A 25,589-nucleotide genomic window follows, 5' to 3' on the forward strand; every position below is an offset into this window, starting at 1 on the left:
GGGCACAGACAGCAATAAAAACTGACAGGTGTTCTAACCCTTCTCCACTCTATCCAAAACCCCAAAAACTTTTTTTGCCTTTTAGTTATACTTTAATGCAATCTCTGCATTAAGATAAAAAAATATTTAGGTAAAAGTATCAACACGATTGCCCCTATAATAGGAGGTGTCAGATCAACTGCAGATTAGATGGTAAAGATACACCTAATGCTGCAGTGGATTTGGGGGTTGCGCTTGAGGTCCCGGTAGCCCGCCTAGTCGCCACTGTGTTACGCTATTAATGTCGCAGCTGGAGGCAGCGTCCTTCACCAAGGCAGACAGATCGATATGCATGTCTCGTCCTTTGGGATTCAATGATTGCCATGTGCAAATTCATTACCTTTCCTGCTGGGTCATTTCATTTCTCCCTGGGGTTCCTGTAATCCTTTTTAATACCAGTGAACTTGCGGAAAGATAATTCTTTCAAATTCTGCACTTTTCATATATTATGAATAGTACACGAATCCTTCCTTCTTTTTTTTTTTTTCTCTTAAAATAGCCACCATAATTTAACCACTTGAATACTGGGCACTTTTACCCTCTTTCTGCGCTGTCACACTTTGACCATTGCGTGGTTCTGCAACACTGTACCCATATGACATTTTTAGCATTTTGGACGCAGAACTTTCTTTTTGTAGTATTTAAATCACCGCTGGGTTTTTTCATTTTTTTCAAAAACAACCAAAAAAGACCGACATTTAAAAAACAAAAAAAAAACACTTTTTTTTTTTTTCTTCTTTTGTTATACAATTTTGAAAATTTAAGTATTTTTCTTCTTCACTGATGGGTCTGCACTGATAATTTGTGGCTTGACTATTCATGTAAATGTCCCCTGAAACTGGAAAGCCGGTTATTGGCCGGACACAGACACTGACAGCGTTGAAGAAATAAATGCTGATAACCGGCATTTGTTTACATATGATCAGCTGTGATTGGATGCAGCTGATCACATGGTAAAAGAGCCTACGTCATCGCGTCTTTACCTTGATCGGTGATGCGCTATGTCTGAGGGCGCCCTCGGGGGCACACACAAGCAGCGTGATGTGAAGGACGTCATATGACGTCCAATCAGGATGGTAAAGTCACTGCCCGGCTGTCCTTCTATAGGCCAGGCAAAAAGGTGTTAACATCCTTAAAAACAAAATTTAAGTTTTGGTTAGTGGCGAGGGGCTAGAACCATTGAGATAAAAAATAAGTTTTAGCTCTTTAACCCCTTTACAACCACCTAACACGTGTAAACCCTAACAATGAGCTTCTTATTGACTCTATTTTTTTGATCTGTTAAACATACCAGTGAATGCATTTAGCTATATCTGTTCAGTAAATTCTAAAAAGAGCCTGCTGATCCTGGCAGAAATCCAGTGAGATCACGACTGTCTTCCTGTGCTGCACTGTTATTAGTGAGTACAGAACTCCTTCCCTAAGTCATGGAGATGAGGGGAATGTTCTGTAGTCCTAGCATTCTTTTGACCTAGGGTGACAACACGGCTCCTCCCAAAAGATACACTGGAGTGTGTGAGTGTTGTCACCATTATACGGAAGGTGTTACTAAATAAAAGGAAAAATGTCAGGAGAAAAGAAAACGACTACAGTCACCACATCTGAAAAGTTGCACTGTGTTAGATTTGTGTTCTTGGGGAAGATACAATAAAGCTGAGTGAAATGTGCTCTATATTTCCATGAAATGATGCTGGAGATCTATGAGTAATTTGTTGGCGTTGTTCTGAGATGTGTCTCCTCTTTGCATCGTGATGTCTGCATTGGATCTTCTCTTGGCTTGAATGCCTGCTGATGACCAAACATTTGTCATTAAAGTTTCCTGGTTCAAGTTTTGACGTGTTAAAACTCTAAAAAAAAAAACTCTAAAAAAGCTCTACTTGTGTGTGTTGTGTTTTTTTTTTTTTTTTTTTTTTGCTAAAGTGTCTCGGCGCTGTACAGGATTGTTATGAAATGTTGTAGGATGATCTTTTTACGTGAGAGCTTCTGGGAAGCCTTTAGCAGAGACGATGGAAGAGAGGAATGTGCTGGTTTGTTTATACTGCTTGGAAGCCGGACTCCCGTTTTGTAATAGTCACACTTTCTCCACATTCCCTATGAAGCCGCGGTATTTCTGCTGTGCGTAGACATATAGGGAGGACATGAGAGCTGTTCATTATAGCGACCGCTCAGAAAGCAGGCCTTGTCTGACTGATAGAAGCTAAGAATTTAATAAGTGACTTAAAATGAACATGGTAAAGGAAAAGAAATGCTTAAAGCGGAGTTCCACCCAAAAGTGGAACTTCCAATTTAAGCACTCCTCGCCCCCTGACATGCCACATTTAGCATGTCATTTTTTTGGGACGGGGGAGTGTGGATACCCTGTTTTCAGGGGGACTTCCTGCCCTGCTTCCTCTTCTTGGCTGCCTAGGTGACGTGTCCTCTCGTCCTCCCTGCCAGTGATCTTCTGGGACACAGCTCAGGTCCCAGAAGATTGGCTGGCCAATAGCAGTGCGCAGCACGACTCGCACATGTGCAGTGCGTGCCCGGCCGTGGAGCCGTAAGCTGTCACAGCCGGGTGCCCACAGTTGCTATGACGGCGCCGAGGAGAGGGAGAGGCGCTAGCCTCCAGGCGGCCACATCGCTGGACCATGGGGCAGGTGAGTGTCTGTTTATTAAAAGTCAGCAGCTATGCTTTTTGTAGCTGCTGACTTTTAATAAACTAAAAAAACAGGTTGATCTCCGCTTTAAGTACCAAATCTATATTTTTGGCAGTCCGGTGTGCCTTTGTGCTGATGTTCCCGTGACCTCAAAAAAGTTGAAAAAACTCACTGCAAAGCTACTGGCTACCTCCAGTGTGCATGAGGCCTAATGCATATTATGCATTAACCACTTGCCAACCAGCCGCTGTTATTATACTTCGGCAGGTCGGCACAACCCTGCAAATCGGCATAGGCGTACGTCTGCAGCTTTTTAAGGGCGCTAGCATGCGCACGCCGGGGGACCTGATGCGCGTGGCTGGCGATGTCCACCTGCCACCCATGATAGCGGGCACGAGAGCCAGAACAGGGATGTGTGTATGTAAACACACAGATCCCTGTTTTGACAGGGGCGGAGAGACAGATCTGCTGTTTCTAGCGAGTAGGAACAGCGATCTCTCTTCTCCTCCAGTTCACCCCACCCCCACAGTTAGAAACACACATGAGGGAACACATTTAACTCCTTGATCTCCCCCTAGCGTTATTCCCTTCCCTGCCAGTGACATTTATATGGCAATCAGTCCATTTTTATAGCACTGATTGCTGTATAAATGTCAATGGTCACAAAGTGTCAAGTGTCCGGTTCGTCGCAGTCCCGCTAAAAATTGCACATCGCTTCCATTACTAGTATATCAAAAAGAATTATAAAAATGCCATAAATCTCATAAATCTATCTCCTGTTGTGTAGACGCTATAGTCTTTGCGCAAACCAATCAATATACGCTTATTGCAATATTTTTGGTAGGAAAATTTTTTTTTAGAATACATATCCAGACGCTGTCTCGAGTCCTCATTGGATAGATTGGCTCCCGCTGCTGTAATTTAAATCCAGTGACACGGGAGCCGGGGGTGGGGATGAGTTCTGCTGTCTGTGTCAATGGACGCAGCAGCAGGACTCAGGAATGCGTCTGCACGGGTGCCCCCATGGAAAGCAGCTCTCCGTGGGGGCACTCACCGAGGAGGAGGAGCCAGGAGAGCCACCGGGGGACCCCAGAAAAGGAGGATTGGGGCCTCCTTGCACAGAGCAGGTAAGTTTTTAACATGTTTGTAAAGGACCTTTTATTTCTAAAAAAAAAAAAAAAAAATCACTTAGCCACTGGCTATCCACCCAGCCATCGCTGATAGCTGTTGGACGCACACATTACCACAAGTAATTGCTGCCTTAGCTGGATTTCCAACTTTCTGTGCAGGTGTAGGAGTCCCATGTTTGCTGCATGCATGTTCTGTGCAGTGAACTGAATTCACATTACTTATACTGTGGAGACCGTGTGTACCAGACTGTTTTATCTGTCCTTGGGATCACACACATTTTATTAATTTAATCCACCTGAGAGTTTTAATTTTTTAAATGGCTGCTGCCCAATTCCCCTCCTTTAAAGATTTCAGTATGTAGTATTCTAGACTAGAGAGACAAAGACTGGAGCTGAATCGGGCTGTGATCTGAAGCTTGGAAGAAAAGATAAATGGGTTTAGTGGGTTAGAGGTTTAATTTCATTAGCATTTTACAGATGATCTGCAAGGTAGTAGAGCTTGTATGTTCTGTGATGTCTTTTACACAAGTAAAAGAAAAGATTAATCATTTGCTTTTAGCAGGTCATGCACGCACACATTTACATATAGTACCTGTGTTTCATCAGATTTGGCGACCCGTCAGAATGTTTAACGGCATTAACGGTCCATCGCCACCATCTTGCTACACCCAGCACTCCTCAGTAGTAAGGATACACTGAGCAGGGGGAAAGCAGACATCTTGTTGCACCCACTAGAGTTTTGCATTTTTACACAATTTTATTTTTTTTATTTACAGTATACTGAGTTTATATAGTGAAATACAGTACTTAGAACTCTGTATGAATGTTTAGATGTTGAATTTTAAAGAGTCCCTGTCTCAAAGGGGAGATGTCAGGGGTTTAGACCCCTGATATTTCACCAAAGCCCGAGATATAGAAATAAAAAAAAAAACTAATGACACAGTCCACACCTCATTAGTGCTATTGTTACTTTATTATTATTTTTTTTTATGTCATGTATCGGTACTTGTACTTGGTCTTTTAAAGCGGTTGTATACCTGCACATGGAAAAAAAAACCCTGCAAGACAAAGGCATAATGAGCTAGTATGCAACGGTGCACGCCGAAGGAGCTGACATCTTGCCCTCGGCATTTCTTCCAGGTTCGTGGCTCTGGCACTGTGAGTGGCCGGATGCCGCGATGATGTCACTCCCGCACATGTGCGTGGGAGTCTTCTTCCAAGCAAGGCCCGGCATTTCAGCCGGGCATTCAGAGCGCATGTACCGCTGATGTTAGCGGCTGCATGCAAAGGGAATATCTCCTAAACCATACAGGTTTAGGCGATATTCATTTTATCTACAGGTATTCCTTATTGTAGGCTTAACTGTAGGTAAAAATTTCTAATTGGGGTATACAACCACTTTAAAGGGGTATCGGTGCTACCCTAGCTGAAACGCATTAGCCTGATGCACGTTTTCATGTAGCCAATACAGATTTGCACTTCTATGGATGACAGTGGCTGGTTTAACCTTACTACAAGTTTGCTATGTGAGTGCGGAGACACTCTAGCCCAACCTTTCTCAACCTTTTCAACACGGAGGAGCCCTTGAAATAGTTCTCCAGTCTCGGGGAACCCCTGTTAAAAATTAGAAATCTACAACTCATGATACATTAGTGTGATGGTCAGTGGGATGAATGGTCCTCACACTTGTGGTCATTGGGAAGAATTACCTCCTTACAGATAGTAAAAAGATCAATGGCGTTGGTGGGAACTTATCTGAGAGGCAGAAATTGCCCAATGCTAAAGGAACCCCTAGCAACCTCTGGAGGAACCCTGGTTGAGAATCGCTGGCCTAGCCAGAGTACCGTTTCTCAGCCACAAGAAGCAGAATTTGTGGGTGAGCCTGAGTATTTTGTTTTATGTTCCACCTAAACCTGAAATATCAAATGATAGATTTTACAAGCCATTTAGTGAAGGATGACCACTGTGTTCTTCAAGCTTGTGAGAAACTGACTGGTTCTCTTTTAATGATTGTACTGCCTTCTCCTGGGGCTGTGTCCTTGGTATGATTATCGTGCCCGTGTTCCAGAGACCTCCGGTTCTACGACAATTTCAGTTTGACAAGCTCAGCAGAGTAGATCAATTGCTGCGTGTTCTATCCTACACCGTGTCCTCTGACCACTGACCGAATGTGACTCACATGGCTTAATCACAATGTTTTACCCAGTCAGGCATTAAATATCCCGACACCTGCCGAGGTTCCAAATACACTGAGGAGATGCCACTTCCATTTACTGTAACCTCTCGAGTTCAGCCAATCCCTGAGTGCACGCTTTAATCCAGTACTAGGCTTGTCCGTAGAGCCTGCGGCACGCCAATGATAAATGACTATCAAGTTCTCGGTTGACGTTTTTTCATTCATAGGATTTGTTGACAGCCGATTCCTACAGACTTGGAGAACGTCTGTATAGAACCCTACAGAGAGGTGGTCTAAAGCAAAATTGTGGCTTTTTTATTTTATTTATTTTTTAAATTTTTTGTGTTTAACTAGAAGGGCTAAAGATTGGAATGGATAGATGATGTGAGGGTCTAAAGTACTTGCCTTCAGGATTTTCAACAGTGGCAGCCATGGAAGAAGAGGTTTGGTGGAGGAGCAGTGTGAGCATTGTGGGTATGGGGTGGGCTTTAAATGTGCCCTTTCACTTCACCCTGAAAGGCAAGGTAACGGGGTCTCTTTAATGGTAAACCGCAGATTGGTACATTGTACATTTCTGGATTGTTTTAATAACGGCGCTCTGTTTACTACTCGGGAGCAGTGATGATGAGCGTGCTGTCATTAATTACAGGCAAAATGTACAGACCCAATCTGGGTGGCCACGTGCCTTGTGATGGGTAATCACAAATGTAAATTCTTAAAGTGTTTTACATTTGAGGGTCCTCCCTTTCCCCTGACAATACGGGGAAGGAGGATTTGTGAATGATGGTAGAAAGCAGGATTTAAATTTTATAGGGATCCTTTTATTTATTTATTTATTTTTTAAACCCCCTGCTCCACAATCGCTGCAAACCCTATTGCATGAAGCTTGTCGTGCAAAGAGGAGCTTCTTTTGGGTGACGAGCTTCACGTCGTACGGTTTGGAGCTTGACAATCACAGTAGAATCACACCCACATTTAGGTGTGTGTGTGTGTATGTATATATGTATGTGTATATGTATTTGTGTGTGTGTGTGTGTGTGTGTGTGTGTGTGTGTGTGTATGTATGTATATATATGTGTATATATATATATATATATATATATATATATATATATATATATATATATATATATATATATATATATATATATATATATATTTATTTATTTTTTAAAGCTCTACTTGTGGGCATAAAAATGTCAGCGTTGCATGACTGCACAATTATCAGTTAAACGCGGTATTAGATCGCAAAAAATCATGAAAGGGGTAAACCTTCCGGAGGTCAAGTTGTTAAGGCGCTACAACCACCTACATCAAATCTGATCCACTAAAAACAGATGGGGGAGGGGGGTCATCGGATCACATTGCAGTCTGCAGTCGGGTGTTTATGGCACAGGTGGTCTGTTTACATTGGGCCACCCATAGAGGAGAGCGGTCTCTGTCCACTCTGTATAAGCTTGCTTAGTGGGGATCAGCGGCTGAGCAAGTGGATTGCAGGTGGAGTGATATAGTTTTGTATGTTTTCCGATTTTTTTTTTTTTTTTTACCAGCTTTTCCACAGCCTGTATCCTGCTTTTTTGCTGCAATTGCTTCTCTTTAGATGGTGGTGATGGTTATTAAAGCTTGCTGTTGTGCGGTGATGACACACCCATGTGGCCATGGAATTATAAGTGCCTATTTTTATTTGTGCCACTTGAGATTTGCCTTTTTTTTTTTTTTTTTTCACCGTATGTACATAATGTGTTTGAACAGACATTTGCATGAGGAGCAAAAATATAAATTAGTGGTTTCTTTGTTGTATTTGTGTGTTGCAGAGGCTGCAGTGCATGGTGTGTACGATCATATTCGGCTGTCCTAGTTCTGCAGTATCCATGGAAAATATGATTGGGCTTGCCAAGTGTTCAGTGGCAGCTTGATGTTGGTTTATATTCATGTTACAACCTGTCTGTGCTGAATCTTTGCATCAAATTAACACCACTTTCACCTCCCTGCTCTGCTGATCTTGCTGTGCGCTCGCGGTCAGATTAACGCTTTACTGGCATCTGCAGGGAGGCGGCAACAGACTTTTACATTGTGTTATCGGCGACTTTTTGGCACTGGATCTCTGGGTGTAACGATGTTGGTTTCCAGCTAGTGTAGAAAAAGGAAGGCCATTTAAAGTGTCCCTTTTTAGTAGGTTTTCAAGCCTGCTGAATGCGTTCTTGACATGTTGCAATATAGAACCGCATAATTTAAAAAAGGAGAGTTCCTGCTTTTATCATTAAATTTGTATTGGCACCAAAGTCAGTGATATTGCATGGGCTGAGATGAGGTAGTCAGTCGGCTGCAGGCAGGAGAAAGCATTTCTTCAGTCATGTCTTTCGCGAATAGCGCCAGTTTACTGTACTTCAGACTTTGGGGGCCAGACTGTGGACATTGGAGTTGAAATTGCCCTTGCATCTGGGGGAGGAATAGTGCCCCCACGCTGGCATCAGTGGATGAAATAGTGACCCATTGCTGGTGTCAGTGGGAGGAATAGTGCTCCGTCGCTGGTGTCAGTGGGGAAGGATAGTGCCCCATCGCTGGTGTCAATGGGAGGAATAGCGCCCCTTCGCTGGTGTCAGTGGGAAGATTAGTGCCCCGTCGCTGGTGTCAGTGGGGAGGGATGGTTCTCCGTTGCTGGTGTCAGTGGGGAGGGATGGTGCTCCGTCAGTGGGGAGGGATGGTGTCCCGTTGCTGGTGTCAGTGGGTAAGGATGATGCTCCGTTGCTGGTGTCAGTGGGGAGGGATGGTGCCCCGTCACTGGTGTCAGTGGGGAGGGATGGTGCCCCGTCGCTGGTGTCAGTGGGGAGGGATGGTGCCCCGTCGCTGGTGTCAGTGGGGAGGGATGGTGCCCCGTCGCTGGTGTCAGTGGGGAGGGATGGTGCCCCGTCGCTGGTGTCAGTGGGGAGGGATGGTGCCCCGTCGCTGGTGTCAGTGGGGAGGGATGGTGCCCCGTCGCTGGTGTCAGTGGGGAGGGATGGTGCCCCGTCGCTGGTGTCAGTGGGGAGGGATGGTGCCCGTCGCTGGTGTCAGTGGGGGGGGAGGGGGATGGTGCCCCGTCGCTGGTGTCAGTGGGGAGGGATGGTGACCCGTCGCTGGTGTCAGTGGGGGGGGGGGGATGGTGCCCCGTCGCTGGTGTCAGTGGGGAGGGATGGTGCCCCGTCGCTGGTGTCAGTGGGGGGGGGATGGTGCCCCGTCGCTGGTGTCAGTGGGGGGGGGATGGTGCCCCGTCGCTGGTGTCAGTGGGGGGGGGATGGTGCCCCGTCGCTGGTGTCAGTGGGGGGGGGATGGTGCCCCGTCGCTGGTGTCAGTGGGGGGGGATGGTGCCCCGTCGCTGGTGTCAGTGGGGAGGGATGGTGCCCCGTCGCTGGTGTCAGTGGGGAGGGTTGGTGCCCCGTCGCTGGTGTCAGTGGGGAGGGTTGGTGCCCCGTCGGTGGTGTCAGTGGGGAGGGTTGGTGCCCCGTCGGTGGTGTCAGTGGGGAGGGATGGTGTCCCGTCGCTGGTGTCAGTGGGGAGGGATGGTGTCCCGTCGCTGGTGTCAGTGGGGAGGGATGGTGCTCCGTCGCTGGTGTCAGTGGGGAGGGATGGTGCCCCGTCGGTGGTGTCAGTGGGGAGGGTTGGTGCCCCGTCGGTGGGGGGATTTTTTGTCTTGCATCAGTGGAAGGAAAAGTGTCCCAAGGACCAGGTAAAGGCAAACAAAGGGCCGCAGTTTGGAGAACACTGTTATGAGACATATACGCCATGGTAGGAGGGGAAAGAATGTGTTTTGTGCTCAAAATTTTGAAGTGGGAAAGTCTTGACCTTGGTGGTGGAGAAAAGAAATAGACAAAACAATTCTACTGATAAAATTGTATACCAATTATTCGGATGTGATCTCTGACAATATGTGGACATATATCGTGAGAAAAAACTTTTACTTTTAAGTTTCTTTTTGAGAGTGTAAGATTTGCTTACCTGGAACCCATTTTTGCATAATCCCAATGATATCCCTGAGATTATGGTGTGGAGGAGAAGTGAGAAGACAGATGCCGTGTCTGCTTTGAATTATTCATAGTGGGCTCACACTTGTAGTGTTGTAGTGCCAAGTTCATGGTAAACAGACGTTCCCCGTCCAGAAGGTGAGAAGTTGTCACCCCTCTATAGGGCAGCTGTCTGGGGCCTCCTTTTCAATCTGTCACATCTCCTTGTGGTGCCGGGCTCCACCATGCATGAAGAGTCTCCTCCTGACCCCAGACGGTAATCTCTTTGTGTTTGGTCAATGTGCCGATTTTCTTCCCGTGCTTGGGGACCAAGGCTTGGATACTGGCATGGTAATGCCACTTCGGTAGGAAGTGTATGTTGCACAATGATTATACTTTGTATACTCTAAAAAGGAGTCAGTTTGCCATACATGTATCATATTTCTAAGAAAATCTCCATATTTCATTTTTTTTCCCTTTTTTTTAATTCTCCCAACAATTCCAAGTTGAAAATTATTGCAAAAATTCTTAACTCAAAAAATAAATAGAGGAGAGGCCAGGAGAAAAGGACAAACCACAGGAGAGGTGTGTGTGTGTGTGTGTGTGTGTGTGTGTATGTGTATGTGTGTATATATATATATATATATATATATATATATATATATATATATATATATATATATATATATATATATATATATATATATATATATATGTGTGTGTGTGTGTGTGTGTGTGTGTGTGTGTGTGTGTGTATATATATATATATATATATATATATATATATATATATATATATATATATAATCTGTCTCCATGCAGAAGGGGTTGTGTTAGATGCTCGTTGAGCATCCAGTGGAGGTCCATGCACACCACCTTCGTAAAATAATCCCCTTACACAGAGTGTCCTTGGTGAGAATCAAACCTTACCCTACAGCCCTGTAAGGCAAGTGATTCTCATCTAACCACCACATTGAATTTTCCTCTGTGGGTCCTGACCTGAATTTGGGGGAAGTACCATAATTCGGCCAGATGTCCCCCAGCTGTCGTAGACCATTGGAAATGTGAGGGGCTGTGCATGCTGGCCTTTGCTTTATGAATGGTAAATCCCTATTCTCATCATTTTACCTCTTCTCCTCTCTGATGTCTTGTTTTGCTTGAGCAGTCATGTATTCTCCTAGTCATTATTATAAGGCTCATCAAGCTACAGGTCATTTACATGGACTGCTCTGTGAATTCGGTCAGTACATGCATCAAAGCTGCCCTTGTGTTTAGGCCTTTTAGGTTGCATCATTTCACCAATTTATCTTCACTTTGATGTTGGCAGCTTTGCGAATAATACATCGGTGTAGTATTTCAGAGCAGCAGTTAATCACTCACCACCGCCTTCCTCATTATATACGATGTGGAGGTTGCAAATCTTTGTTGCTGTGTTATTTTTATTTTAATGTTCTCAGACCTTTTCTTATTGCAGGCTTCTTCACTTGCTTTGTCTGTCTGGCTTTTCTTGCCTTTTACAGATTTTTGCCTATTGTCATGTCTGACTCTGTGTACTCCATCACTCAGTATATATGACCCCTGTGCCAAACCTGCAGCCCTTTTGGCACTTAAAGTGGAGGGCCACCCTAAAATAAAAATAGCATTAATATTCTTTAAAAAAAAAAAAATAATAATAATTTTTTTTTTTTTTTTTTTTTTTTTTTTTTTACTTAACCAAAAACCCCTGTTGCTAGGCAGTCTCCCTAATCTGCCTCTTCCTATTCAGCAGCGCTTCCTCCTCTTCGGCGAGCGGCCCCGTTACCTTCTGGGACGTGTGTGTGTGTCCCAGAAAACAGGGCCATTCACAAAGCGCCGCACGCCTCGCGCATGCGCAATAGGCTCCACTGCCTGTTTCCCTTCATTAAGGCTGGATTCTCACCTATGCATTTCTTGTGCATTTTGCAGATTTGCACTACAGAAAGTGTTCCATAGTAAACCATGTTAAATGGACTGTAGGGCAAATATGCAAAAAGCACTAAAACTGCATAGGTGTGAATATAGCCTAAGATGGCGGCGCCGACAGCCGATCCGCCCCTGGGGGGGAGGGGGGCAGCCGACATCGTGGGCCAGCTGGACAGTCAGCAGCTACAGGAACGCCCCTTTCAGCCCCGGACCATTTTGCTGGCTTAAGACCAGACCACTTTTTGCGATTCGGCACTGCGTCGTTTTAACTGACAATTGCGCGGTCGTGCGACGTGGCTCCCAAACAAAATTGATGTCCTTTTTTTTTTGGTGGTATTTGATCACCCCCTGCAGTTTTTTTATTTTTTGTGCTATAAACAAAAAAAGCGACAATTTTCATTTTGTACTTTTTGCTATAATAAATATCCCCCAAAAATATATAAAAAAAAAAACACATTTTTTTCCCTCAGTTTAGGCTGATGCGTATTATTCTACATATTTTTGGTAAAAATCGCAATAAGCAATTATTGATTGGTTTGCGCAAAAATTTATAGCGTTTACAAAATAGGGGATAGTTTTTATGGCATTTTTATTAATATTATTATTTATTTTATTTATTTTTTGCTAGTAATGGCGGCGATCAGCGTTTTTTGTGACTGCGACATTATGGCGGACACATCAGACATTTTTGACACATTTTTGGGACCGTTGTCATTTATACAGCAATCAGTGCTTTACAAATGCACTGATTCCTGTGTAAATGACACTGGCAGTGAAGGGGTTAACCAGGGGGTGACAGTGTAGGGGTTAAGTGTGTCCTAGGGGCGTGTTATTAACTGTGGGGGGCGTGGCTGTGTATTAGTGAACACTGATCTCAGCTTCAATCACAGGGAGCAGAGATCAGTGTTACTTGTTGCGGAAGTGAACAGCATCTCCCCGCTCTGCCTAGCATCTCCCCGTTCAGCCTCCCCGTGAGACGATCGCGGGTATCCCCACTGCGATCGAGTCCGCAGGACCCGCGACCGGACTCACGGGGATCCCGGCCGGCGGTGCACAACGCGATGGCACGGCGGCAATTTCAAATGGACGTACCTGTATGCCAATTTGCCTGTCTGTGCCATTCTGCCAACGTACATCGTCGTGCACCAGTCAGGAAGTGGTTAAAGTGTTTGTAAATAATAAAAATAAAAAAAATCATATGATTCTTTTTTGCCTTTGCGTATTATTTTGCATTTATAAATAACTGCAGTTTCCTGTGATGCCCCATACACACTATCAGAATGTTATAGAAATCTGATAACTAACAGACAATATCATGTTATACAGTAATGGAAAATATATAAAATACAAAACAAAAACATTAACAACAACATTATATTGATATTACATATTACTGGTGAGTCTTATCCAGCCAGGTGAAAAGGAAAAAAGGGAAAAGGAAATGTAGCAAACTGGGGACGATCATGGAATCAGCATATTGGGGGAATCAGAAGCAAGAAAAATGGAGGAACTCTGTATACATAACAAGAAAAAAAAACTGTATGTAGTTTACTGCAGTATACAGCACTGTTTAGGGTGCAAGACGAGACCTTGCTGTCTCACACCTGGAACAAAATAGTGTTGGTCTGAGTGCCTCTCAGCCATTCATAAGCAGCTTTGTATTCTCTCAATGAATAGAAAGCTTCCTGTGCTTGGCTGAGTCAGAGAGGTGGGCTGATGTCATAATCTCTGCCTCAAAAAATTCCAAGAAGTTAGGGGAGCAAAGAGCTGCAACTGAGGCTTCATAGAGTATACAGCAGTGTGTTTCAGGCATGAGATGAGATCTTTCTGTCTCACACCTGGAACAAAATAGTGTTGGTCTGAGCGTCTCTCAGCTAGCTATTCATAGGCAGCTATGTATTCTCTCAATGCATCCAAAGTTTCCTCTGATTGGCTAAGTTAGAGACATGGGCTGATGTCACAATCTCTCTCTCACTCAGCCAATCGGAGGAAGCTTTGTATTCATTGAGAGAATACAAAGCTTCCTAAGAATGGCTGAAGGGGGATCAGACCAACGATATTTTGTTGTGGGTATGAGACCGGAAGGGTATGGTGGGTATGAGACACGTATGTGGCCTCAGCTGCAGCTCTTCGCTCCTCTCACTTCCTGGTCTCACAGGCTTTGTGGATGGAGCAGGAGCCATTGGCTCCCGGTTTTGTCAGAGCCAGCGACTTAGGAGCGGGTGGTGGGGCCCTGTCCCGTTGCCTGCATCTTCTTTTTTTTCCGCAGAAAAAGGGTTTTTATTGAAAATCTGTTTACAAAACATGTCAATAAATTCCAGTTCCAACATCACATTCTGTGTACAGTAATTATTCACACTTTTACCTGCATCTTTAGATACAGACAATAAGACCCAGTAGAAAGCCTGCACAAGCGCCCCCATAGAAAGCTGCTTTCTACAGAGGGCACTTGCCAGAGTCAGAGCCCGGAGGGGAACTCAAGAAGTGGAGGTTTGTTGTTGCTCTGTGCAATTCCAAGTATTTACAATCACTTTAAGTGCAACTTTAGGTCATGCAAAGCCTAAACCTCAGGACATAGTCCCATACCCACAAAAGGACAGAATGTGAGCCTATTCTGGATGCAGGATCACACAATCAATTAGGTGATGTGAAACCAAGTAGAATGGATGCACACATGAGAACTGTTTATTATTCTTTTCTTTTTCAAGTCAGACAATGAGAATCAATAATTGGGTAGAGCTCTCTAGCAGCTCTTTCCACTGAAATAAAGCCTTTTTATACTATGTTATTGGTTTCAGGCCAAACAAATGATTATTTTACAAAGGCCTTTTATACAACCAAAGTAATCTGCAGTGTATTTCCACCTAGCCCTTTTCTTGGATGGCTGCAAAGGGTCCCTTGATGAATGAGTGGCTCTATTTTGGTGGCCACCACTGCAACAGCTGTATTAAAACATGAACACACTTGACTTTGTCCAGTAATTTGTGTGCCATTGTCTGCCTAGTGTACATGTGCAAGCTTCTAATATTATTATTTTTTCTGTCTTCTTCTTCAGGATGAGATTGAAGAGCTGAGGTCCGAGATGTTGGAAATGAGAGATGTCTACATGGAGGAAGATGTTTATCAGCTGCAAGAGCTCAGGCAACAGTTGGAACAAGTGCACAAGACCTGCCGGATCCTGCAGTACCGGCTGAAGAAAGCTGAGCGCAGAGGGATGAGAGTGGCACAGACTGGGCAGGTCGACAGCGAATTCATCAATGCCCTCGAGCAAGATGTCAAGGTAATCATTAGATGTAATTATACCTTTTTACATGGCAGCATCAGCCACACACACTGCAGAAATCCGGACGAGTTCTGGGCCTTCAAAATCATTTACTGCCAAAATATGGGTGTGGTTGATGACCTCTTTAGTACTGGTGTCATCATTTCAGCTTTACTTTTTGCCCTATGGGCAGGAGATTTGTACTCTTTAAGCTGATAAGTGCATATGAATGTCAGTCACTACTAGTTCCTAGATGCCTTTTTTTAAATTTATTTTTATTTTATTTTTTATTTTTTTCTGGTGTTGAAGAGAAGGAAAACCGGTATATGGTTGCTGCCGGTAATGCCTACATTTTATTCTTTGCTTTTGTCTTTTATACATGAGGTATATTGTGAAGATACTACAGCTGGTGTCTTAAAGGAGAAGTACAGCCAAAGCTCGTGTGGCTGTACTTGTCCTATAGATCACAGGAGTGCACTTCATTTTTTTTGTCTGCTGATATCACAGAGGCGCTACAGGCTCGGGAAAGATCGCAACACTGGGGTCGGGATCCGAGCTGTAAAAACCAAGCGATCTGTGGCGTTAGATCGTTCAGTTCTCAGTATTAGAGGCATCGGGGGACAGATGCAGCATCAGTCCACCTAGTCAAAAATCTACATAAAACAGAAACCCAACACTTCTCTTTTAATGCTGCTTGAGAAGATCAGAGATGTAAACCACCCAAGACTGATATTAAAGTCAAGCAAGTTAAAGCAATCCTAAAAGGCCACTAGTGCCATACAGTAGACACCACATGGTTCCTATAGGGCAGGTTCCCTTAACTGTTCAGTAGTGTCCTCTGCATTCTGGAATGCAGATATTGGCCAGGATTTTTAGGCGATTACTTTTGCAGCCCATAGATGGATCTGTTTTTTTGTTACACTAGAGGGTTGAATGGAAAAAGAAAATGGACCTGATTTGAGTTTGGGGATGGGGGAATCCCCCCTGCTGAGCTATTGTATTCTGATAGTGGTGAGGTTGACGTTTGTATGTTTTTCGCTGCTTTGTCCAATCTTTGTCTTTCATGTTGAATGTATATAGTTCAAACAGAAAATGGACTGGTGATAGCGATCACTGATCAGACTGGTAACAAGATGGGGTATATAGAATCTCAATCTATAATATAGAATCTATAATAATAAATCCCCCCCCCCCCCACACACAACAACACAGGCAGCCTCTGAGGCTATCGCAACACTAGCAACACTAGTATCCCTATCAGGCTCACAACACTAACACAATAGCAGCAGATTATTATGAAAAAGTTAAGTTGAACTGTAGCTTGCTTCACTATTGTTCTGCTGCTGTGCTTTATGCTTAATTGCTGAATAGTTCAGGTTCTCTGACAAACGGACCAGCTAAGATTGACTGTCTTCTGAAATGATTCAGTGTGTGTCTCTCTCTCTGCTAGCAATCGTAAGTGAAAGTAAGTTGGCTGTATGAGTGTACTTGGTTCTAGCTATTTTACTGCTCCTCCTCTTTGGTTACAATCAGCCGATAACAATCATCATCATCATCATCAATCATCAAATCTTTTCTCTCTAGGTTGAATCTTTTCTCTAGGTCGAATAAAGCTGGACTAATAGAGTTAAGGTTAGGCACATTCGACCACAGGTTCGATAGACACAGATTGTTATTGTCAGTGCCATGTCGAATCTCCTATCTATATCGAACTGTTGTCACAACGAAAATAAAGCATTTGTTTATGTTGGATCTTTCGTTTTTCGGATTCTGCACTTTCCTGAAAATACCTGAAATTCGGGCGAAAATGCATTCGGACGAAAGCGAATGCACATGTCTACTGGTTTCTAGAACATGACAATGAGGTCACTGGACTCCAATGGCCTCCACAGTCACCAGATCTCATCCAATAGAGCACCCTTGGGATGTAGTGGAGATTCCCATCATGGATGTGCAGCTGACAAATCTGCGGCAACTGAGTGATGTTATCATGTCACTATGGTACAAAATCTCTGTTGAATCTATGCCATAAAGAATTAAGGCAGTTCTGAGGGCAAAAAGGGGTCCAACCCGGTACTAGGAAGGTGTGTGTGTGTATATGTATGTATATGTGTGTGTGTGTGTGTATATATATAATACACTATATATATATATATATATATATAATACACTATATATATATATATATATATATATATATATATATATATATATATATATATATATATATATATATATATATATATATATATATATATATATATAATAAATTTGGTGTATACTAGACAAAGATTTGAATACAAACAAAAATGTTTCTTTTTTTACTGTCTTTGCTGTGGGAGTTCTTCTATATACAGCCAAAATATATTACATTGGGCACCCCATTCTTATAGGAATCCCATCTCTGCTGTTCTTGGTTTGCCCTCTTTATGACAATGTATCATGTTTACATTCATTTAATTTTAATTTAGGACCATAACACATTCCTGTTCTGACAATACCCGCTGACCTGAGTTTCTGAGCAGCCTCTTGACCCCGGTAACCTTGAGGCTAAATTGGATTATTCGGTAGACACTTCAGGCTGCACTTGGAAATGCTGAAGTTGCTACTGTACACCATTCTCCAAGGTATTGCAGGAAACGGGGGCTCTTCCCTGGTCGCCTAGCAACTGTGAGCAACCCCCCCCCTCCTTCCCCCCCCAAAGCCTGTGTTTACATTGCTGACTTCAGCCTTCCTATTTCACATGGCTTTATTTTCCATTATTGCCGCACTCCAGCGCTGCCAGCGTCTCCCTCCTTCAAACAAAGACGCTCAGTATTTAGCAGACCGGCGACTGCTAATATTTTGCTTGTGTGAAATGCAGCAGGAAGAGGGGTGGGCGAGAAGGGAAGGACTCGGAGGAAAGCTATAAGATCATTGGAGAGGAACAAATAACATTCCATTTCAAATGATACCATTTATTACACCAGTAATACATACAATGTTTACATGGACCTAGATTTTCAAAGAACAAATTATTTTGTTATAAAAGAGAAATTGTAATCGATGAATAAAATCTTCGTATTTGCAGTGGAAGAGAAGAGGATGTCCTGTCCGATGTCAGAATAATTGGCACTTTTTTTTTTTTTTTTTTTTTTTATAATGATCGTTTTTCACATGTGTTTAGCAGTGAAGTAGAAGTGACCACACACACTCTATATAAAGTCTGTGCCTAGATCAGTGGTCTCCAAAATGCGGCCCTTTGCTTGCTGTTATCTGGCTCTTGGGGCACTATTTCATCCACTGACGCCTGCAGCGGGGCGCCGTTCCTCCCCACTGACGCCTGCAGCGGGGCGCCGTTCCTCCCCACTGACGCCTGCAGCGGGGCGCCGTTCCTCCCCACTGACGCCTGCAGCGGGGCGCCGTTCCTCCCCACTGACGCCTGCAGCGGGGCGCCGTTCCTCCCCACTGACGCCTGCAGCGGGGCGCCGTTCCTCCCCACTGACGCCTGCAGCGGGGCGCCGTTCCTCCCCACTGACGCCCGCAGCGGGGCGCCGTTCCTCCCCACTGACGCCCGCAGCGGGGCGCCGTTCCTCCCCACTGACGCCCGCAGCGGGGCGCCGTTCCTCCCCACTGACGCCCGCAGCGGGGCGCCGTTCCTCCCCACTGACGCCCGCAGCGGGGCGCCGTTCCTCCCCACTGACGCCCGCAGCGGGGCGCCGTTCCTCCCCACTGACGCCCGCAGCGGGGCGCCGTTCCTCCCCACTGACGCCCGCAGCGGGGCGCCGTTCCTGCCCACTGACGCCCGCAGCGGGGCGCCGTTCCTGCCCACTGACGCCCGCAGCGGGGCGCCGTTCCTGCCCACTGACGCCCGCAGCGGGGCGCCGTTCCTGCCCACTGACGCCCGCAGCGTCAGTGGGCCCGGTTCCTCCCCACTGACGCCCGCAGCGTCAGTGGGCCCGGTTCCTCCCCACTGACGTCTGACTTTTTCCACTCCCAATAGCCATAGTCCAGCCCATCTAAAGGACAGTAAGCTTGCCTTTTGTTTAAAAACTTGGAGACCCCTGGTCTAGATGTTGCAGCCCTAGATATTTTCTTCACATTAATCTAGCAATGCATAATGCATTTTTCTCCCATTGTTGCATCTGCTGATCTCCTGTAACCACCTCCTGTCAATATGCTCTCCTATAATGGCTGCATGTCATTTCTCAGGCTGGATTTTCTGATAACAGTGGACCATACTTGCTTAAAGCAAAACTAAATGTAAAAATCAAAATTGTGAACAGGCACGCTTGAAATACACCTGCCTGCCTCTGCAAAATGTACACCGAGCTGCACATGCACAACTCGGTTTATGTCCCGGCACACTAGATGACTGCACTCCCTCGCTGGATTTGTCAGCGAGGGAGTGCAATCATCCAGTGTGCCGGAAAGTAAACGGAGTTGTGCATGCGCAGCTCAGTGTACATTTTGCAGAGGCTCATGAACAGGCAAGTAAGTGTACTTCAAGCCTGCCTGTTGCCAATTTTGATTTTTGGCTGAGGACTGGCACCTAAAAGAACTCGGGACAGAGAAAACTAATGTACATTTTTACCCCCTACTAATGTTTAGGAAAATTAATAAATGTTTTTACAACTAAAAATGCTGAACAACTTTCTTCTAGTGTATATCCAGCTTTACTTTATTTAAGGGTAGTGATTGTGGGTGGACTCGGTTGCAATAAATGATGATCAAAAAAAAAAAAAATCCTGCAACCCTCTTTAACCATCCTCATAACATATACGGTGGCAGATCAGCTCTCCTGCACTGATCTGCCACATCTGGGAAGGGGGCACGTGCCGTGGCTAAGCCGTAATTAGACACTGCACAAGCCAATCAGCGGGTGCTGGCCAATGGATGTTCACCACCACCAGCTAGCGAGGAGAGAGGCTGGACAGAGCTCTGCCTATGTAAGCAAGGCAAAGCTCTGTCCTGATGAGGGAAGTGATGGATTTGCTTTCCCTAATAGCAGGGACTAAAATCGATCACCTCCTTTTAGTAAAAGTAACACCTAAATTATACAACAACACTGGCTAGGCACATACTTAATGAACCCTTTGCTTGCCCTAGATGTTTAACCCCCTCCCAGCCAGTGTCATTAGTACAGTGACCATGCATATTTCTAGCACTGATCACTGCTGCAATATCTGTCCCGCTACAAGTCGCTGGTCACCATTACTCGTAAAAAAATAAATAAAAATCCTGTGTGTGTGTGTGTGTGTGTGTGTGTGTGTGTGTATATGTATGTATGTATGTATATCTCTATCTCTATCACCGTATTTATCGGAGTATAACATGCACCCCACGTGCATGTTATATATTAGGAGGGAAGTTTAAGGAAAAAAACTTACATTTAAATGCCCATTAATGCAGCCTTGTCCATCTGCAGCTTTGCCCAGTGCCTTTGCAGCATTGCCCAGCTGCTGATTATTTACAATTGAGATATATATATATATATATATATATATATATATATATATATATATATATATATATATCTATCCCATAGTTTTGTAGATGCTATAACTTTTGCGCAAACAAATAATTTGACAAATGACAGCTGTGAGCAAGAGAACTGCTCTCAGCTGTTTACATGAATTGTGGAAATGGCGGATTAAGATTGTGAGGGGAAGGGGAATGAATCGGGGCCGCGGTTAATTTTTTTTATTTAACAATTAATCATGCAGCTCTAGCAGAAAGTAAAACTTTTTTTTTTTTGTTTGTTTTCTTTTGTTTTATAGCACAAAAATAAAATATGCAGTGGTGATCAAATACCATCAAAATAAAGCTCTATATGTGGGGAAACAAATTACATACATTTTATTTGGGCACGGTGTTGCGTGACTGCACAATTGTCAGTAATACGCAGTGCAGTATCGCAAAAAAAAATAAAAAATGGCCTGGTCATAAAGGGGGTTAAATCTTCCGGAGGTCAAGTGGTTAAAGGGAGCTTATACTAACACAGCATGCTGGCTGCCATTGCTGACCTAAGAATGATAGTTGCATGGCTAGGAGCAAGCAATGCAGCGGGTGATGTCAGACTGAATCTGGAAGTCATCTTAGAACCTCTGAAAGCACTGAAGCCTTTGGCTCAGCTTGACCTCCTGGCAACCGGCCTTTCCTGAAAGAGGTCGGCGGTGGTGGCCTACATGTTCCTCTCCATAAAGGATTCTTCTGTGTCAGGATTGCTCAGCTGATGCATGGAAAGGCGCTCTGTCATATAATGTTCATAACTCTGGACTGAATAGCGGTCCGGACATGGGAGAAAATATAATCCAGCTGTGTGCGGGGAACTTCTCCCGGTGATTACAGCAGTAGCTGGGGAATTGCAGAGTGTTTCATCATCCAAACACTGCATGCCTACAGGAATACTGTGATCTCTGCCTATGTGATGGCATGCTTACACTGAGCAGACCCTCTGTGTACTCGCAGCACACTCCTCCCTTTGTGTCATGGTGTTACTGGAGGACGCCTAAGAAAGATTTCTGTGCAGCGGCCTTTTCTGTGCTACATATACTGCATATTTTTATCTGCCATAGGAATTGATACCAGCATTCCCCACAATGTGCTCTTTTTTTTTTTTTTTTTTCCATGACATATACCGTAGTTCTGCAATATTTAATACCACTGCCCTGCCTCCTGCCTGCTTCTGACTACTAATGAATCTTTCCATACGGGTGATGACCGACCCAAGCTCTCTACTTTAACTCCAGTACTTTCATCCCTTTCGCATCTGAACATTCACACCTGAGAGTTTTGTAGCACAACGCTCCAAAATGCTCAGGGAGGAAAAAAAAAGGAGAATTAGTCACATCTCCACTCCAAAACTCCTGAAACTCTGTTTTGGAACTACTCTTGTAGCTTGATTCAAACTAGGGGGGCAACCAATTATCGGCGGTCGATAGTCAGTCACTTTTCTTTTAAGTATCAGTAAAAAACTTACCGCTGTTGCTTCATGTGGTTGTACCAGGGTGATTCATGCAGCTTCAGGCATCACCCTGGTACCATTCTTTAGAGCGGACGGTTGGCTTTCTTGTAATATCAACCAATGCGGTTAAGCAGCCGCTATCACAAGCTTCCGCCGCTTAGCCCAGGTCTCCTGTCCCACTGGGAGGCCTGAGCAACCAGCCGGCATGTCCGCCGGCTGGCCAGAGACCCGAACAAAGCTGATTCCTTTGTTCGGGTCTCGGATCTAGTAACCCGGAGGCGATGTCATGTCATCACTTCCAGGTTACTCTCATCCTAAAGGCGCCAGTTTAAAAAAAAAATGCAGGTCTTGGTGTTTTGAATACTTTTAAGTGCAGTGGAGGGGTTTGGGGTCTTATAGACCCCAGATCACGCCATAAAGAGTACCTGTCAGTGCCTATTACTGTCACGAGATGTTTATATTGTGGCAGCAATAAAAGTGATTAAAAAAAGACAGTGTAAAAATAAAAACTTTAAATCTACAGACTATCGGCACCTGATATCGGTATCTGCCCTGAAAAAACAATATCGGTCAACCCCTAATTCAAACAGATTGGTGCGTTTTTTGAAGCCGCTAAAAGCAGAAACACAGCAACAAATGATGTAACCAATGATCGTTTTGTCTATTGGCGAAGACAAAAATGCCAAAGCTCCACTGCACCATAGACCTGGTTCAGTAGAGAAACCCCAAACCCATGACATAAAAAACCTCCTAAATGTGAATGTACCGTAGCGTTTCTAAAATTAGGTCACGTTATCCTAATGGACTGCACCCTGTTTTAAAAAAAAATGCATCCAAAGAGGAGAGTTTTCTGCAGAAATTCTAGTCTGTCACATCTCACTGGGAGGAGAATTACTCTTTAAAACACTAACAGTAAAACCTTGGATTGTGAGCTTAATTTGTTCCAGAAACAAGCTTGTAATCCAAAGCAAATTTCCCCATAAGAAATAATGGAAACTCAAATGATTTGTTCCACAACCTTCCTAATTTATAGTCCATATAAAAGATTATAGCCATGTGACCAGGTTATGTAACCATAAATTGTCCACCCACAATTGGAAGCAAAATCCAGAAGGAGCTATAAGACCCCTTTCACACCACACCACCCATAGCGTCAGCGGTAAAACGCCGCTATTTTTAGCGGCGTTTTACCGCCGGATTTGCGGCGCATTTCGCCCTTTAGGGGGGGGGGGGGCGCGCTTTTATCCCCCGCTAGCAGCCGAGAAAGGGTTAAAACCGACAGCAATACGCCGCAATAGCAGCGTTTTGCCGGCGGTATTACAGCGCTGCCCCATTGATTTCAATGGGGAGCAGCGGTGGAGGAACAGTAAACGCACCCGCTCCTTCACCGCTCCAAAGAAGCTGCTGGCAGGACTTTTCCCTGACGTCCTGCCAGCGCACCGCTGTAGTGTGAAAGCCCTCGGGGCTTTCACACTACATACAATGGTGAAGCTTTTTTAGGGCAGATTGTAGGCGCTATTTCTAACGCTATAGCGCCTGCAAAATGCCCTGGTGTGAAAGGGGTCTAAAGTGTTAGAGAAGAGAGGCGCCTCTAATGCTGCATACACACGACTGGACTTTTAGAAACGAAAAGGAACAAATCCATCGGACAATTCGATCGTGTGTGGGCTCCATCGGACCTTTGCTGTCCAAAAATCTGACGGACTTTCGAAATATAACACGTTTCAAATTTTGTCCACCAGACCCAGTTCCTATGGAGAAACCCGCTCATCTGTATGCTAGTCCCGACCGACTAAAACCGACGCTAGGGCAGCTACTGGCTATGAACTTCCTTATTCTAGTCCAGTCGTACGTCATCGCGTTCTAATCCGTCAGACTTTGGTGTGATTGTGTGTGGCCAAGTTAGTTCATTCGGAAAGTCTGTGGGAACTCCGCCAAAAGTCCGTCAGGAAGACCGTCGGACCTAGTCTGCTGGAAAGTCCGGTTGTGTGTACGCAGCATAAGTGTAGCAAGTTGTTGCTAAATGTTGTACCTTCATTAAATGTAACCATATTGCTACACTTAGAGGTGTCTCTCTTCTCTTTTATACTCAGTTGTGACATGACGCTACTTATGTATCAAGTCATAATTAAAAAATGTTGCCTGTCTTGCAAAACGCTCTCAAACCAAGGTTTTACTGTATTTGACAGAAGTATGTTTAGTGCTTTAAACTGTCTGCTATGGACAGAGGGAGGGGTGGTGAGATGCTGATGTCACTAGTAAGTTCCATTTCCAGAAGATACTCTAAACCAGGGGTCACACGAGAAGTGCCCAAAATGCTTCTATAGCCGTGCCACCACTGTAGCACATAGAAACTGTAACCCAGATTAAGAGATTTAGTGCCAGATACACAGCCTACCCAGCCATGTTCCCTTACCACCTCCCTGCTGCAGCAGCCTCACATCTAAGCAACATCAGCTGGAGTCAAAGCAGAGGCACGGGGAAGACGACATAGTGCTCCCTCCATGTAACAATGTTTAGGACTGGAGATTGAATACTTAAGCCCAAAACTGTCAAAAAGGGCAAGGTGATGTGCTCACCCATATATAGGAACCTATTGAGCAGTGCAGGGAAGCGGCAAGGGAGCATGGCTGGGTAAGCATACATGTTTGGGGTGGTGGGCGATGTACAAACACTGTGACGGTCTTTTGTAAGGCACATTGATTAGAAGTATTGATTGCTACAAATAATTTTGCCTCCGCTTTCCACTTTTGAGGCTAGGACTGATTAATTATAATGAAGGGAAGAAGAAATGTAAGCCACAATGTCTGAGTTTTGCATATAAATATTACAGAAGCACAATATAAAACTTTGTGGATTGCAGACAACCATCTATGTTAAATAAAATATTCTCAAGGCAGACGTTGAGGGTAGCATTCTTTCAATGTATATTGGATTTGTACGCAGCAATTCATCTTTTTATGTATAATGAGAATCCATTATGAAATGTGCATGAAAGTTCACAAGTTGCCGTTAGAAATTAGCCTCCTCTGTTCCAGTGGACAATGAACAAAGGAGAGGACTCCATGCTATTATCCAGAGGCAAATGAGGAGATGACTCATGGAAAATGACAGCTTAAACCCTGCAACGGAAGTCCTGACTTCATCCAAGTTTTGCATATCATACTTGGTTTATTGTGCTTTTCTGTAGTTTTTGAAAGATATCTTGAACTTTCAAAAATGTGAATACTGCTACGCTTGTCCTGTAAGGTTGATTATTGGCTGGAGCCTTCTGCTTACAACCCTCCCCCCACCTTGCCGGCCACTTCAGAGCATACCACTGCTCGTATTTTTAATAGAGGGTGTTGAGATTCACCCCAGCACCTTCATTGGGTCAAAGAAGAAGCCTACCAACTCTATGGGGCCAGTAGGGCAGCCTTTCTCAACCTTTTCAACACAGAGGAACCCTTGAAATGACTTTCTGGTCTCAAGGAACCCCT

General features: G+C 44.4%; 1 protein-coding gene across 4 annotated transcripts in view; it reads left to right on the forward strand.

The window, feature by feature from the left end:
* Nucleotides 1–25,589, forward strand: part of MTCL2 (microtubule crosslinking factor 2) — a 169,975-nt gene that overhangs the window by 23,912 nt on the left and 120,474 nt on the right. For all 4 annotated transcript variants that reach the window (XM_077458975.1, XM_077458978.1, XM_077458977.1 and 1 more), the window contains exon 2: nt 14,958–15,182. In XM_077458975.1, coding sequence (XP_077315101.1) covers nt 14,958–15,182 — 225 coding nt within the window. The remainder of the gene's footprint in view (nt 1–14,957; nt 15,183–25,589) is intronic.

Source organism: Lithobates pipiens, unplaced genomic scaffold (assembly GCF_037356315.1).
Source record: "Lithobates pipiens isolate NorthernLeopardFrog02 unplaced genomic scaffold, aLitPip1_a1.2 Scaffold_28, whole genome shotgun sequence".
NCBI lineage: Eukaryota > Metazoa > Chordata > Amphibia > Anura > Ranidae > Lithobates > Lithobates pipiens.